The sequence below is a fragment of the Dicentrarchus labrax genome, unplaced genomic scaffold (genome assembly GCF_905237075.1).
Source record: "Dicentrarchus labrax unplaced genomic scaffold, dlabrax2021, whole genome shotgun sequence".
NCBI classification, from domain to species: domain Eukaryota; kingdom Metazoa; phylum Chordata; class Actinopteri; family Moronidae; genus Dicentrarchus; species Dicentrarchus labrax.
This window is the reverse complement of record NW_026136722.1, coordinates 12,870,962-12,888,513: the sequence shown is the minus strand read 5'-3', so window position 1 is coordinate 12,888,513 and position 17,552 is coordinate 12,870,962. Positions and strand designations below refer to the sequence as shown.

The 17,552-nt window shown below is 39.0% G+C and overlaps 1 protein-coding gene across 6 annotated transcripts in view; it reads right to left on the bottom strand.

Moving 5' to 3' along the window:
* Window positions 1–3,372: 3,372 nt before the first annotated feature.
* axin1 (axin 1) overlaps window positions 3,373–17,552 on the bottom strand; it is a 31,850-nt gene continuing 17,670 nt past the window's right edge. For 4 of the 6 annotated variants that reach the window (XM_051388073.1, XM_051388072.1, XM_051388074.1 and 1 more), the window contains 9 exons: window positions 17,338–17,478; window positions 16,206–16,302; window positions 14,940–15,077; window positions 11,173–11,714; window positions 10,909–11,073; window positions 10,262–10,510; window positions 9,896–10,060; window positions 7,140–7,289; window positions 3,373–6,678 (listed from right to left, as the gene is read on the bottom strand). In XM_051388073.1, coding sequence (XP_051244033.1) covers window positions 6,552–6,678; window positions 7,140–7,289; window positions 9,896–10,060; window positions 10,262–10,510; window positions 10,909–11,073; window positions 11,173–11,714; window positions 14,940–15,077; window positions 16,206–16,302; window positions 17,338–17,478 — 1,774 coding nt within the window. In that variant the 3' untranslated portion in view covers window positions 3,373–6,551. The remainder of the gene's footprint in view (window positions 6,679–7,139; window positions 7,290–9,895; window positions 10,061–10,261; window positions 10,511–10,908; window positions 11,074–11,172; window positions 11,715–14,939; window positions 15,078–16,205; window positions 16,303–17,337; window positions 17,479–17,552) is intronic. The other 2 variants (XM_051388075.1, XM_051388076.1) reach the window with 2 other exon arrangements.

Here is a 17,552-nt window from a genome sequence, read left to right as displayed (position 1 = left end):
AGTCATAGGGTTTTTCAATTGCTTAAGCACATTTTCTGAAACACTGTTGCAGTTCTCAAAACATTAAGAGCATTCACCATGTCATTTTATGAGCAGCCTCTTTTGGTGCTACTGAGAACAAAGTGTCATTTCCGTTGGATTTAATATGTGCGAAAACATTTAAAAAGCATCCCAAGCAGCCAAGCATCAACTCTTTAGACTTGCCTTTGATTAGATTTTACTTATTTATTTTTATCCCTATTATTTTATTAATTATTTCTACATTTTATCTCTATTGTATGGCTTTCATTTGTCTTTTATTGTGAAACACTTCTGTAAAGGTGCTATATCACTACATTTTACCTTTACTTACTCCAGCTAGTAACATAGTGTTAAAGAGAAGAGGTCTTGGTGAGTAACCATATTACATACAAAGCACCTCATCGCAAAATTTAAGTAAACAACAAAAATAAAAAAATAAAAAATAAACAATAAAATAGTGGTGAATCAAAACATATCTGACAGTAAGCAGAAATCCTATCTTGGGGTTTTGTGATACAGCAGGTGTTTTTTTCTTGTGATCATGAAATGACATTTTATTTTACGTATTCGATTGTAATTACTCTGTGATTATGGCCACTCCGGCCTTCCGTACTTCAGACAGCGGATGACATAAAGAGACGCATTGACCCGCACCAACATCATCTCCATTATCAGAGAAGTTAGATGTACCAGAGGGAACAAAGCTTTTATCAAAACACACATCTTACACAGATAGCTGAACGTGTATGTACAAAGTGGGTTTTAGAGTAGATGTTCTTTTTGCGATGTTAATGCCCTATGTTATGTAGCTGCGGAAATTAGGCCTGTTCCATTGGAAGAGATTGTGGGAAATTTTTTACTTACGTCACTGATAACCTTGACAGGGTCTGGTGTCGGCGCTATGATTGCTCTGAAAAGCATTCAATTACTCTTAGATGTTGTCATATGCATATTGTTTTAATTAAGGTTTGCCTATACTCAGTCTATAAAAGCATTTGTTTGACAAGTAGGAGTTTTGCAGATGCTGCTTTAAGGTCAGACAATGATGCCATTCAAACACAAGCAATCAGTGGCTCAAAGGGAGAGACTTCAGTTTTTATTTTTAAAAACAATTCTACCTCCAAGATAGGATTCTACCTCAAAGGGAAATTAGGTTTCTATGTTTGGTTACATTCGGCTGATTATTCTACCCAATGTGTTAATGACATCTGCATTTAGACAAAGACAAAGACAAGGAAAATCTAATAATCTATAACTCACTGGGATAATAGGAATAACCTTGGAGGACGTAATTCAGGGAATGATCACATCTCTCCAAGATGCAATTGGAGCTGTAGATGGACATGGCTGGTTTAAAGGACAGTAGCCAGTATTGGATGTAGAATTGGGGGAAGCGGGACCTCTTCTACGAGGTTGAACTGCCATGTTTCTGTAGTAGCTCAGAACGGACAAACCAAACACTGGCTCCAGACAGGGCCTTTTGCGAATTTCACAGCCACTGCAGTTTCTCCTCCTCTCTTACGGTAGGGTGAACGCGAGGGCATTATAATCAGCAACTACACCGCTCGATGCCACTAAATCCTACACTCTGGACCTTTAAAGGGTAATTTTCGTTTGCTAAGAGATGATTTTTTTTATCAGAAGTTAATCAAATAGTCATATTATAAAAGAATTTCAGATCTGGGTGTAATACTGATGACTATAGTATCAGTATTTTTGAACACAATTATGGTTATAATATAATATCTGATGAAATAATTGACCATGAGAGTTAAGTACCTACTATTAAGTACTTAAAACGCTTAGTGAGAATCAGTATCTGACATTTTCTGTTTGCTTTTTTTGATGACACAACACACATTTCATTAGAGCAGTGATAAAGAAACCAACCACTTTAGGTGTGTGTTTACTGTAGGCAATTTGACAAGCTAAAATCACTATCATCATCATAATTATGTGTAGATTTAACAGGTGATTTAATGGCGAGCTCATCTTGACATTTTGCGCAGTGTACTGTGTATGGAATATGCGGAGTGCTCTGGGTGACACTTTAAACATTTTCTACATCATTCGAAAAACTCAAAAATAATGTGAATATCTGATCTTACATCTATGTGTAGTTGTGGACCTGCCTTCTTTGTCATATTGTATAAAACTAGTTTATACATTACAAACCAAAAGGCACACCTTTCCTTATATCCAACCTGCTGCTTCACAACGAATGGTGTGACAATGTGTTACTGAGAGATCTCATCAACAAGAATATTAAGAAACAACAGGTAGCAGGATGAAGTCATACAGTGTCATTTAGAGGCTGTACGGCTGTTTACTACAAACTGTAAAGACATGAGCACATAAAGATTTCTAATTTAGCTTAAAAATATCTAATTAAACATCTAATCAAGAGTTATGTCTTTGATTTACATCCAAAGGGTGTTTTAATGCATTGACTAAACAGCATGTTCATATCACCCACAGGTCATTTTTTATTTTCTAATCTGAGCCGGCTGATTAATCATTAGTCCAATATGAGCCTGTGGGTTGAAAACTCAACTAACACATTGTGTCGGCAGCAGCAGTGTAGCCTTAATTGCTCCAAAAAAATCCTTTTCATTTAAACAGCTCTCCCGCGTGGCGTTGATTAGCTTGTAAGAGTCAAGGTAAAAGCAGCATTCCTTGTATTCTGTGCAGGAAGTTGCATAATCATTATTTATTCCAAATCAATACGTTAACAGCCAGACAAAGAGAGAGCAGCATTTGTGGTGCTCTATTCCTCTAATCCATTTAGATATGAAGTCAGTGCAGGTTATTATTTATTTCAAGAGGAAAACCTATTCAGTGCTGTTTTACATTCAGCATAGACACAATTCAATCTCCGCATATCATCCGAAACGCTTGTCCAAACAGTTTTGGTGGAAGAATCTGTGAGATAAACACAATATATGAAACATTACCAGTAAACCAGTTCCTACTCTGTTTTTTATACTGTTTTTCCTCTATCCACTTTGCTGCTGCAACATTGGAATGTCCCCATTGTGGGACAAATAAAGGAATATCTTCTTATCTTAAAGTAAGAGTGCCCTCTTCAGACTGTAACACAACACTGCAGTTCTGTTTAACTATAAAACAAAACTGACCTTGCACACATGTAGCATTATGTGACTTTAACATGTCAGGGCACCTTTTAAATTATCATCTACACAAACAACTTTTTTTTATTAGATACAAAGACAAGTTATCTGACACATGTTCAATGCTCTTGGGTGTGCTGGCAATGTGCAACACCACTAAAGGTCCTTTAACTTATGTTTGTGTGCAAAGGATGATGAATTATACTCAGAACACAAGAGCTGGTTTATTGCATGTATTTATTGTCCAGGTACCTTTAAATGGTAACCATGCTAGTTGGTGAACAGAAACAGGTCCAGGGTACTAAATGTGCTGGGCTGCTGGTTTATGACAATTTCAGTTGTACATATTTACATAGACAAGGTGGAATAGTGACAAACATTAAAAAAAAAAAAAAAAAAACCTAAACAAAAAATACCAAGCAAGTCCCTGGTATTTATGTCCCCACATCTGTCTGGAAGTCACACTGCAGACATCATTAGCATAGTAATAAAGGCACTTACTATATACATTTCATTGAGCTTAAATAAGGGATGTTTAATTTGAGGGCTTTCACAGTAAAAATCATAACAGATTTGATACTCTATATTTCAAAAGAAATAAACAATGAAAATCAAGATAACACATATCGTATTTAACTTGATCATGAACTCAACATGTATAATTTAACATACAAAGGATCACCGGAGGCAAATACACTAAATATATTTAAGTTAATCTGATTTAAGTTAGGAGACTAAAAAAAAGGCAGCACAAAAACAAAACACAACAGCATCTCCAAACGGAGATATTCCTTACACTGAGTTTTTATGCAACGACACATATGATTACAGCACTCAGGTTTCAAGGTCCACTCGTCTTTCTGCCCATTATTCCATAACAAAAGAAAGGCTTTTATTATAGCACATTCCTCACTGTGGACCCCAGCACAATGATGAGGTAAAGGAAACAAGGTGGCCTTGAATTTTAGTGTCACAGCTTGTCCAGCTGAGTGCCTTGATTTTTTGTTTCAGTTTGTGCTATTCCAGTGCAAAAGCGTCGCTAACGTTGCCAAACAGAGGGAAATATCAATCGGCTGAGACATTCTTTCACTGTAGCAATAATATCACAATCTAAACACCCTGCGAGCTTCGTGAAGTGTTCCATCCAAATGTCTGATGTACCAGAAAACTGCAATCGTATACGCTAAAATAACCATTCTGACATATAACACGGATAATAAGAATAGGAGGAATATCAATGTGAAAGGGTAGTTCAAGAGCATGTTTACAGTACCTACCATCTTCTTTTTCTCTTTGGTGTAACAGGATCTATCCAAAGTAGATCATTTGCACTAAACAATTCGTTCCTGCTAGGCACGAGATGTAGCTGTGATAAGCTAGAGAAGGCTACAGATTAGATATCGGGTCTTAGCGCAGCCCCTTCCTAACTGATCGATCAACTAAGCAGTGATTCAAAGTTTAAGACGGTCTTGGGGATCACAGAAATGGACATTTATGGACGTCGAACACTCCTCTACACCAACTTAAAAAGATCCAGCACTTACAGTATGTTTAAATATGCCTTTATGTGATATTCACTGCACAATGCTGTTGATAGTATTCTGATGACATTCACTGGCTTTCTCATTCAAATGCTGTGATATGACCTCAGATGACCAGGTTCATGGGCCTCTCTGCACTGCGGGCATGAACTCGAGTGTGCAGATCTACAGGTGGAGAAACTGATCTGTTGTTTCATTAACAACACTAACCTCTAATGCTGAAGGCAGCACTTGACTTTAAAAAATGACGGTGTAATTTAGTGTTAAACTGGAAATAATTGGAAAACTGGCCTCCCAAGAGTAATTGTTATCCAAATATCATTGGCAGGGACTATTTAAAAATTAAAAAAAAAAAAGGTCAAATTACTCATCCACAATCAGGATTAATCATCAACATAACAAACCTTTATAGAAGTGCCACTGACTTCAACCCAAATAAAATTTCAGCCTGATTAATAGAATTATGAGACATTTATTCAAACAGGCTTTTAACAGACTGTTCTTATATGTAGCCTCTTATCATTTCAGACATTTTTCTAATGTTACTTATTTACTGAGTTAATTAATATGAATGCCTAATATCGTTTTCGGATTAGGGAAACAAAATTATAGATCAACTTGCATAGATATTCACCTCACAATTTCCAATCATATCTTTTTGTTTTTACAGTATTATTGCACCTACTGTGTTATTCCAAGGCAATTTTCTTCAAACTTTAACTGGGTTGAGTTAAAAACAATGCAGTAGAAGACTGTACATTAACATAGCCATCAGCTCCATTATATGGATTACACACCAAATGACCAGCAAAATAAAATAACCTGTACAATATGCAGTACTGCAACCCAATAAAATAGCTCTGCAATAAATAATAACTTAATATGTTCAATTTATGTTGAGACTGTGTCAGAGAGGAACCGCACAATACCTTTTATGGTAACTTTTCAAGGCTGAATTGTGGTTTACTGGATTGCATTAGTGTTTCTTATATGTTGTATTTTAAATCCATTACGACAACACACAGCTTTAGTCTAAAAGGTTATCATAAATGATGACAATCTTCTTAAAGAGTACTATTGTAAGACACTGGGCTGTTGTACTGGATTGCAGTAGACTGTACAGGGGTTTCCATCTTTCTGGTCACTAATATATGGTGCTCTTTCGTGTTGCAGTCTATGTTAGGACATAGTCAGTGGTATATTATACAATGAAAGTGCAGCCTGACTGAATGCCACAAAATAAAGTACTGGTGAGTAAAGTATTAAAAGCACTAAGACGAGCACAAACATTTGAGTCCAGAGGGCTCTTACAATGAATGAGGAACAACCAAAAGCCCTATTAAGTATTTTGATCGTCTTCAACAGGGGCAACACTCCTGCTTCAATAGGAGTGAAAGTGAGCATCTTAAATATTTAAATAGATATAAAATTTTGTTATCTTTTAACACAAACTGTACACATCTTGTACCAATACATATAAAAATTACAAGTGTGGTTACTTTAGAAAGGACACCCTCTGATACATCATATCAAAAATATGTAGCTTTAGTAGCACTTTTGTTCTTCATTTATCTAGTAAATTTTACAATGCTACATTACACTCCAAAGAAGTGAATGAGGTCTTTTTCTTTCTTCTAGTCCAACGTTACTGCAGTGGTGCTATCGAGCCTCAAAAGTCACAAGTCATCTGCTGTGACCACTGCTTTGCTCTTCAACTCTTAAATCCACTTCTACTATATTGGCTTTCTTCTCTCTCCTTCGGTCTCAACCCTGAAACACTTCCCCTTCGCCATCCAATCGCTCTTTCGGGCCTATTACGTGCTGGCTTTTCGGCTCCTTCCTCTTCAACATGCACACTTCAATCAATTTTTTCGACTTTCCCGATAATCTTCTCCTCAAAAATGGGCAAGATAGCGTCATCTTCACGTACCTCTTCAAACACCACCCCACAGTCAAACTCGTCGCTTACCTTCTTGAAATAATACCTAAAAAAGGGAGGGAAAAAAGTTAACGTCTGCAGGTTAAAAACTGTGACCTTTACCCAAATTGTGCCCAGCAGGCAACATCTTGATTTAATAATCACTTAGCACCCTTATCAGGCAAATGGGTATATAATTCTTAATCAGTAATAACAGACACAGCTGGAACTACAGACCCACCAACAATTCTGTGTGATTTTCAAAAGGTATTTGAAGGTTTTAAAAAAAAGCCAAATCTATAATAGCTTCCACACATTTTATGGAACTGGTTTGGATGAACTATAAACCCTCCCTGACAACTACACTCCAAATGATGCTATATTTGGGTGTCTCAAAGCAAGTCGTGTTGTAGATAATGCAATCTTAATGCAATCCTTCTTGCTGATAATTAAAGCATAAATTCTGAGCTTAGCTGTGTTACATCTCTTGAACTATGCGTGGAAAGCAAATAGCAGCATCAATCTCACCTGTAATTTCCTTTCTTTGTTAGCAGTTCTTTGAACTGGCCCAGTGTGACGACCCTCCCTTTGACAGACGTCCTGTACGGTATCAGTTCCTCACAGAAGTAATACGCCACAGTAGTGTTTTCACATGGCTGCTTTTTAGTGGCTTTATGTCTGCAGATGGAAAAGACAAAAAACTATTTAGAAACCTTGAAGCTTTTCCATTATGAACATGCTCATATGGACTAGAGTCTGCTAAGGCTAAGGGGGATGACAGTCACAAACATGCTCATATTCATAAGCAACTGAATAACTGGGGAAACAAGGACCATAATGTAAAAAATAAAATAAAAAAAGATGAAAGAATGAAATGACCAAGTCAAACACATGAAATGAACAGGGATGTTGAAGTGTCTAGTAAGAGTAAGTCCTGCAGTTTGTGGATGAGGAACCTAGGATCAGTCGAGGGCTGATGTCATTCTATACTTTGCATTTTAAAAGGTAGAACTCTCTAATCAATATGTGCAATTACAGGGAGCGAGTGAAGAGAGAAACAATGTGGGCCAACATCCTCTTGTTTTCTGGTTCACATGCTGACTGACTACTAAGTTTCGAGCAAGATGGAAATGTCAGTTTCACATTAGACCAGACGAGTGATCATAAAGCCTTTCTTTCTATAATCGGTTCTGGATGAAACGACGCTGGGGTTATCTAAGGATAGCTTATGTAGATAGAAACAAAAACAACATGGTAAACAAAGAAAATGACATGCACTGTCTCATCAATATGTATATGTGCAAAGTACACAAATGAACTGAAATGGAGCTAGAAAACAAAACAGATTTTGCTGTTTTCTATTTATACCAGATACAGAAATGACAGCGAGGATCTCAAAACCTCAGCAAATACTGGTAAACTCATAAATGTCTGCAGTATTTTGGGTAAACTTAACCTTTAAGATGCTTTCAGCTGGCCATAGCTCTGCTGATGAACACTGATTATCAGTCAGCTCATCAGCTGTTTATGTAACTGAGTGTATACTAGTATTCATGACTTCCACTGAGTGGGAGAGGCCCTGAGATGATGATCTTACCAGCAGCCTTTGGGTGTGCCATACTTGACATAATGTTTATCCTTAGTGATGTCAAATGTGTTTAGCCAGCCATACATCTTTTCTACCAACTTCAACAAGCACATAACTGTATCGGTTGTCCCTGGAATGTCATGGAATTTCAGCAACTTTACTGGGTATAAAACAGGCTAGTCTGAGATCAAGTCACTACAAGCCTTAGATATAAATGTATTGTAACAGTAGTGTAGTAGTTAACACAATCTCTTAAGGCCAATATTTTTAAGAGCAATATTCGGTGCAGATTCTCTAATTTGGCATGGGCCAATATTCATGACAGGATATTCTGATAGAAAAAGCTCATGGAGACAAATAAGGTACTTTAAAAACCATCCCTTACCGCCCAATTGCTGCAATTTACGTCAAAAATAGCACTCCTTATCCGAATCATAACTCTAAAATAATCTGCACACGCATATGCATAACACACATATTTTTAGATTCAGTGCGACTTGCACTACCCCAGAACAGAATGTCCATAAATCACTCCGTATAACTCCAGAACTCAAGTGCTCTTGAGTAGTAAAGTAATCCAGTGATAGTTGCCTGTACATCATGAATGGCTAATGGATAATTCTGCATACTTTTAATGGTGCCAATTTTCCAAAATGTGACCAAATACAGTATTTACTGGTGTTTTCTTTAGATTTTGGTGCTTTATACTTATATCTTATAATCCTCTCTCTTTCTTTGTGAAAGTGAACACTATGTTCTTTCAAAACAAACATTTTTAATTTTACCAAATTCAAATCTTTCAGCTAACCTTGTGACATTTCCAAGCTTGGACATTAGAGGTAATGTAACCTTCAATCGGTTGTGATCCAAGTACACACCACGTCCTGGATCCCAGTCCTCACAGGTCTGACTGGAGGCTTCACCCTCTGGCTGTAACACGTAATCTGCCTTTCATCTGCCTCTAACACTGTTCCCCTATTCCCCTCCATCTGTTAAGTACCCTTCTGAGAGGACAGTCAAACATCAAACAGAAACATGTTTCTGACAAAACATCAAAAAGCCAACCCTCTCTCTAATACTTCTGCCTGCACTGGAACACAGAAAACATACACTTCTACTTCCTCTGTGAAGCTCTTTCTGGAAATCCTCATTACTTATGGCACGATGGAGAAAGAACACATTGCATACCATGGACACTGAAAATAGTCTTTTCTCACTGGTTGCCAGGTGTCCGTTAACCCCGAAAAAGGAGTCCGAAAATAATGGACTACTTGCTGGGGAAAATGCCACCCGCTTAACATTAAGCCATTCTTTGCCTCCATTTTGTCTATTATTATTTATTTTTTAGAGATTTTATTGTTGTTTGCTGTTGTTTACTAAATACAGGCTACCTCCACAGGCTTAACATGCAGTGTAACAGCTACCATCTAATGAGGAGTATGGGGATGCTGATTGAGTCTTTCCCCCATATGAATGAAAACTAGACAAGATACCACATTAAAACAAATTGGGGGACAGAGTGTGGGACGCCACATAAGGACATTGCAAATACAGTACACAGAGGAGAGAATTAGGCAAAGAAATTGCTCATGACTGATGTCTAAATGTTTCTTTTAGTAGCGCTACAAACACACACAGTCCTGGGTAACTAAGCTGTCAGTAATGAGAATGGGAAGTGAAGTGGGTTTGCCCTGACCTATGGGGATATTTGGAGATAGTGGGAAGAGTTACTGGTAGGACACAGTAGACATACTCGGGCTCGGAGAGCTCGCTGTCAGAAACGGCAGGCACCACGTTGAGTGGAGGGAACAGTGCAGGCCTGACTGCGGTGCGACCCCTCTGGATCACCTCCATCACATACCTGAGGGACCGAACAACCCCAGTAGTTAGACACAGACTGGCCCTAAGGAGCACACAGGCTAGAGAACAAAAGAGTAACTGTTTCATTTTGACTAAAGAAAAAGAATAAATCCGGCTTCCTCTGTGGATCAAGTTACATAGATTCTGTTGAAAAATGGCACTGATTAACTGGACACCGTAGAAATGGGACATTACCACTTACCTTTGCTTGGGTTGTAAAGTTCCAGACTTAAGCTTCTCCTCCTCAAGCCGCCGGCGCACCTCTTCCAGCTGAATAAGGGGGCTGGGAGCTGGGTTGGGGGGCATAGTGGGGTCCTGTATGAAAGGGTGAGATGGCTGCACATTGTTCCGCAGTTGGGTGCTGACGCACGGGTGCACTGACCCCGATCGCTCCGCCGAGCTGAGACGGGATCCCTCATGTCCCATGGCCCTCTTAGACCCAGTGGTACTGCTAAAATGTAAAATCATGACAGAGCAAGAGTATTCAAAAGTTTACGTTAAGTTTAAGTTTTCTTACTCTAACAGTACAAGATCATTTTCTCATGCAGCTGTGTAGTAAAGATAAGTGTTTGAGCTTGCAAGATCATACAAAAATTCATCTCGTCAGGCTTCAAGCTATGTGCTTGTACCCCAACCACTTTTGATAACAACTGACAGCTATGGCATGAGTTATGGGTGTGGTTTAATGCTAGGTGTGTCTGACAAAGTGTGTGAGAAGTGACTGCTCAAAAACAAGAACCAGACCAAGAACAAAACACAACACAGATGGGGCTGGAGTGCATTTCAGTGCACAGGATATTCTTTAACAGTAAAGATTAAAAAAAAATTATGCTTGCACACATCACTGACCCATATGGGCTCCTCTTATGTTGAACCATTTCTTTCTGTCCTTCCATCAGCCACAAAAGGATCTTCTGGTTTTTCTCTATCTCCTCCGCAGGCCCTGGCATGTCATAAGGCCGCACTTCGTCACCTTTCTTGAACGCTCTCTTACATTGGGTGCCACCTTTGCTACTGTATAATGGTAGAAAACAACTGGTGAGTAGAAAAGCAAAAAGTATTTTGGGTGAAATATTGAGAAAAAGTAAACTACTGCTTGAGCGTGTTGCGTACCTATACCCTGTATGCTCCACAGGGTGGGATCCCATGCCATCTGCATAGCTGCGAGACTTTGATCCATAATGACTCGTCTCCATGTTCCAGGGAAAGTTGCCATGAACACGCATGGCTGCCTCAGCCTCCACCTGCTCTTTTGGCTTCCCAACGTTTGTGTGGTGGATGTGGTGCACGTGTTTGTGGTGGTACAGGTGGCTGCTCTCTCCCTTGACACCATGCCTCGATGGATGTCTACCCTGGCTCGAGGACACCACAGCTCCAAGTCCCATCCCTTTGCCTCCTGGGAAACAGTCTGGTGAGCGTGACTTGGGAGAGTGACGGCCTGTACCTGGTGACTGGCACCCGGGAGTCTTCATGACCCGCTGGACGTGGTCGTCTAGGATGCTCTCAGGGTTCTCTTCATGAGCGTCTCTCATTAAAGGACCGCTGTAGGTGATGTCAGCATAGCGGGGGTTGTAGTTCTGTGGATAAGCACCAGGGGGGACCCTGTGACTGGGTAATGCTGTGGCTATAGACATGACTTCATCCCCTTCCTCTTCCTTTAGAACAAAGAAACACACACAAAACAAAACATAATTTAGAGAAAGAACCTGGAATAAATATCTGGAATATAAATTAAGGTTATAGGGATAGGTTGTGAATATCTGAGGCATATAACATCAAACACTCGTAAATCATATAAGCCATATAAAATATATCTATGTGCATTTTATTCTTTTAACAGCTTATTTCTAAACACATCTGACACAAGAGAGGATTTTTTTCCATAAGATTGCATAGTGTTTACTTATTTCAACCTGCAGATGGCAGATTTCCACCATATGCTACATGTGTCTTCTCATTCTTACTGCAGAGGTGGAGACACACCAAGGATCACTGAGTATCATATTAGGGGGGTACTCTGCATGCACACAGCACATTTGTGTTGTTTCATGTAATGTGCAGCCGACAGAGTTTCAGCTCTGAGATAAAATAACGCTCTGACAGAATGTGCCCCAGGGGGAATGATGGGGTGTGGTACTGCAGGCATTCATAATAGGTTTTGATAAACAAGCAGGGAGCAAGTGTAAGATATACAGTGATAAAATAAACACAGCAGTGGATAAAAGAAATGTAGTCATCTAAAACTTGATGATGGTCAAGTTGTAACACCATAATTGCTACAGAAATTACGAATAAATGAAATTCTTAACCCAATATTTTCAGCTGCACAGCTGACCAGTAGCTTGTTGTATGACCAAATATTTCAGTTTGAATTTTTTAAAAGAAACATCATCAGAAATAGTTTTCAATGCAGCTGGTGCAGTGAGCACCACTGACCTTTTTTCTGTTGTGCGTCTTGTATAAAGTTGGACACACTTTGGCAGAGAGAGAAGCGAGGGGAGAGAACAAACGAATATAGTGGAAAGACAACAGTGGGTAAGAGTTCCACCTTTATCTTTTAGTCGACAAGGCCAAACCTTTTATGTCAGATACATTAAAAGTTTAATAAACCTTCACTTGTCACATGCCAAACCAACAGAGTTTGCTGTTGCCCGGTGTTCACCATCCATTTGCTAAAACTGTATCAAAGGGTGAAGGGTTTTTCATCCTGCTCCTTCATAAACTTCCCTGTGCCCACTGCTTTCTTAGATTCAGCAATATTGCGAAAGATGCCTTATGTAGCCAAATATTTTTGGCAGGTTTTTAATAATTGATGTGTCTTCATATCCCTGCACCAGATCCAGAAATCTGTTAGAAAAGCCTACTGGAAGTTATTCATGGAACCACAACATCTTCATTTGAGCATGTTTTCCACACTTGAGAATAAAAATCCTTGACAAAGAACAGCAGATAATGATTCTACATGTTAGCTTCGCTGGTGGATGGGGATAACGGTCTAAAGTAGCTCATTTATACAACATCATGCCTCTCCTTGCGAGGAGTAACAGCGTACATAGTTTCATGCTTATCTTTTTAAAACCAAGTAAAAATCCAATTCAGACAAGCGATGATCAGTTCACATGAGTCTTTCTTTTTGTGAACGGTATTCTGCTACTCTTGTTTATGTGAAAAATACTCTGCATACCTTGGCCACAAGGTCTATTGTTCCAAACAATTCCTGAAGTGAAGCCATATTTTCATTCTTAACCGGCTGTGTGACAGAGCCTTGGCAATAAGATCCTCATATCCTCATAAAATAGCATGTTGTTTTTTCTCGCAGCAATAAAATGACGCATACATTTTTAACCAGATGGTAGATTTTTGAATCTCATTTCATGCTACAGAAAGTCTTCATGCATTATAATATATTTTTAATACCTCTGATATTATGGTTAAAAGTTCACATTTCTTTTTCTAGATGTACACAGTATATAACTTGACGAAGGCAGTCATTTAATGCTCGCCTCCGGGTTTAATAAAGCAAACCTTGAGCCGTGTGATGGCAGCTTCTCTCCTTTCAGGGGCCAAACCACATAAATTGTCTGCCTTGAGACTTAATACTTGGCTCTGGGTACTGAGGGAGATTTCATTTGTGGTAGCAGCAACTATTTCATCACCGTTCAAGTGACATCAAACAGGCGGCACACTGTTCCAGGCCTACAAATGGCCGAGTGTGCAGGTGCTCCATCTGATTCATCGACACAGCCAGATCGCTGACAGGCCAAGGAAGGAATTCTCCAAATGATTCATAATGTTTTTTTTATTCAGCGTTCAAATGGCTGGCCTCATTAATTTCATTAAGGCCAGACGGATTTAAGTCATCTTTGTTGGTGAAAAACTTTAAGCCCACCGGCCAGACGCACATCTTGCCTTCTGGCTCAGAAATGGGCTTTGGTGGAATTACTGATACCGCTCAATATTCAGTCTGCTTTTCAATACGCTATCTATGATCCTCATTATTTAATCATTCTTTTATTAAAGTGAATCAAAGTTATTCAAGTGAAAAACAAGTCATTTGAAATCAAGATTTGTAGCATCAATTAAAATGAGATCCTCATAGCTGAAACCTTTGTTTGGTTGTTTTTGTTTTTTTTACATATTTTGTCTTTTGAAAGTCTGAGAACACAAAATAAATATCAGGATTTAAATTTGAGCAGTAAAAATGTTTCTATATGGTACAGTCTGCTCTAGAGCCAAGTTTATTACTCAGATAGTGAATTAATTGCGAATCTTTTCAAACATTCTCTGATTCCAGTTTGTCAAACGTGAAGGTTTGCTGCTTCTCTTTGTTATATATATGATAGTAAACTGAATACCAGGCTTTTGTACTGTTGGTTATATAAAATAAGTAATTTGAAGATGTTAGGATGGGCTCTGGGAAACTAGAATAGAAAATAGAAAATAGAGGAAATAATTGACAGATTGAACAATAAAGGAAATAACAGTTAGCTGCAGCCCTAAACTGCATACATACTTCAATTTCCTTTTCCCCCAGGTCACAGATATTATTCAGTTGGTGTAACCCGAAGCAAAGATGATGCCAGTAACATTGAGATCCTAACAGCGCCTTATATGACTTGAATGTATAACTTTACTGAGTAATAGCAGCTCAGCATCACTCAGACTCAAAACATATGTGTCCGTTTTCCTTCCCTGCATGAACTCACTTGTGTTATGTTAGAGGTCATTCAGCCTACAGACAGTGCTCTCCTGTGTGAACCTCTGCAACAACTCCTGAAAAATTCTGCTTATTCACATGTGTTAAACCAAGTTAACAGAAACAGTGGATCTGCTTGTGCTTTAAACAGTACACACTGGTTCAGAAAATAAAGTGAACATACCAATCGTACTCTCTTCAGTCGCTCCTCTAGTTTCTCTTTAGCCTCTCTCTCCCTTAGCACGCCCTCCAGTCTGCTGATCAGCTCTGCAGCAAACCTTTCCGGCTCCACATGTATATCCTTTGGAATCCGGTTTGTGCGCTGGGGGAAGAAATGTCAAACTGTAACCACTGAATTTCAGTCCCTGCTGTATTGCTGTCAACACTATATGGACTGTTTTACCACCATGACCTCTTACATCCTGTCAGTGTGCGTATGAAGGGACTAAAACATAAGCAGGAAACATTACAGTGGACAATGTCAAGTGTTGAAAATCCAAAGGGATAATACATTTAAATTTTAATGAACCTGCACAACGACTTTACCAGAGTACAACTGAAGCCGATCTTTTCTGACATGTTTTTGTTCCCCCACACAATGCAGAATGTATGCTGTATCCCCATGCCTTCTGTGTGATGTTGAAATAGACACATGAAAAATACATTGCCTTGCAAGCTTGAATGACATCAATATATCAATCTGATAAGTGCGTCTACAGCAAAAGAACACATTCTAGATATGATAGCAACCACAATGTTTTAAAGTGCTTTGAATTGCCTTTGTGTATGAAGTGTGCCATACAAATAAACCTGCCTTGCCTAAATAAGGACATTTATTTCCTCTACTACCTGCAATTATGACAATTCAAGGCAGTTGATAATTCAACTCCTGATTTGGAACCAGTATATATTAAAAACAGTTGGAAAACAAAGTGACAAAAAAAAAAAAAAAAAAAAACCCATAAGCCCTGTCAATATTCTCATTGCCACTGAAGTGAAGTCATGATATATTTGTTGGGGCAGGGAAACGTGAGAGTTAATGCTTTGGGGATTTGTGCTCTACTATACAGTCAATTCATGCATCCTAATAGGATGCTACGTGTGGAGTTTTAATTTCACTCTTTACTCCAAGGCCTAATTAGGGCCAGGGTTTTCCTACCAAGAGACAGCCTAAGCTGCAGAGGGAGGCATCAGGCTGTCACAGGGGAGGATTCATGTCTGCTAGGCTTCAGCGCACACAGCTTAGGAAAGCATCAAGCTGCATTTAGACAGCCTTCTCTTTCACCATCAGCTATTCTTATACTCCATCACAGGCCCTGCGACACAGCAGAACTTAAATATGCACATCTCCAATGGTGGAGCGGAGGAAAATAAGGCAGAGACAGACAGTTAAAGAGAGACGTAGAGGCAGAAAGTGAGAGGGAAGAGAAAGAACCCATGAATAACTCACTGGAATATGAGGTAGTGGCACTCGCCCATTTGCTTTGGCACTTTCGTGCATCTCCCGGCGATGCTGTTTGCGGTATCTGTAAGGTGGAACCCCATCTCTGGAATTAACAACAAAGACATTTTCATAAAACTCATGAATAAACAACAAAGACAGCTTTGAAGTTGAAAGCTTTCTGCTGCATTTTTGCCTCAAATGAACACCTTGTAAGTCTTGATTAATCAGTGCAGCAGGATAGGCATTCTCACAGGCTTATTGTGTCCCTCCTGCACCACAAGTGGTCTGGCAGATTACAGTTACATGTTAACACATCCATGAGTCTGTAATTCCATGTGGTATTGGTCATGCTGGGTTTCACACTCTCCTGTGCTGGAAGCTCTGGACCAATTAGTTGATAACAGCCCCTAATCCATTCAGCTTCAAACACATTTTTGTCCAGTTGTGCAAGCTTTGAAGTTTCTTTGGCATAATTCCCCAGTGCCATCTCTGCACCTAGAAAACATTATTTTAAAAATCGCCTTTCGCCAGCACATGTCCGGTTTGTACAGTGAACTTGAAATACAAGTCCCACGTGCAAATGATCCCATTTTGCAAAAAAATATATATATATTGCCTTTGGCCTCACGCTTGAGCCCAAACAAAGTTACCTGTGAGAGAAAACAAATTCTGCTTTGTTCTTCCCCAAAAAAGGAATGTGACTATAATATAACTTTGGAAACATTTCAAACCTTGTGTCACATTTTCAAAAGAGGTCAGTAGGTTAGTGGTTTAATTTGTGTACACTATCAAACATGGTTTTTAGGATTCCTAATTAGCATTAGAGATTCTATTTATTATTATTCTATTCAATTCTAACAGCTTTTACTGGTTTGGCTAATGAGCAGATGGGACCATAGCTGCTGCTCCTATAGCTTACAGTTTGAGCACAGGTAAAAAGGGGCCATTTCGGAAGCCAATTAAACCCTTCTCTCTCTGTCTTCAAGCAATGCTAACTTATATGACATGCCTTCCTTTTAAATAATAACTGTAATACTAATACTGGGATGATAAAAGTGGGATAGCCTTTATGACCTGGTGTAACAACTTTATGCATGAATGAGTGAATGTGTCTGTGTGTGTGCGAGAAAATACTTACACACTGCTGTCAGTAAGGGAAATTGTATCTGCGTCGCTGGACATACTCTGCTGCTCACTATCGTTGGCGCTGGTGGCAGGAGCCATAGCATAACCAGTGTTGACATAGTATGGGTTGATGGGTTCCCGGCTGGGTGCATGCCTGGAAAAATGAAGAAATACAGGAAATGCTGAGAAAAAAACTAATAGATCATGATGAGGTAGCTTATAAAAATG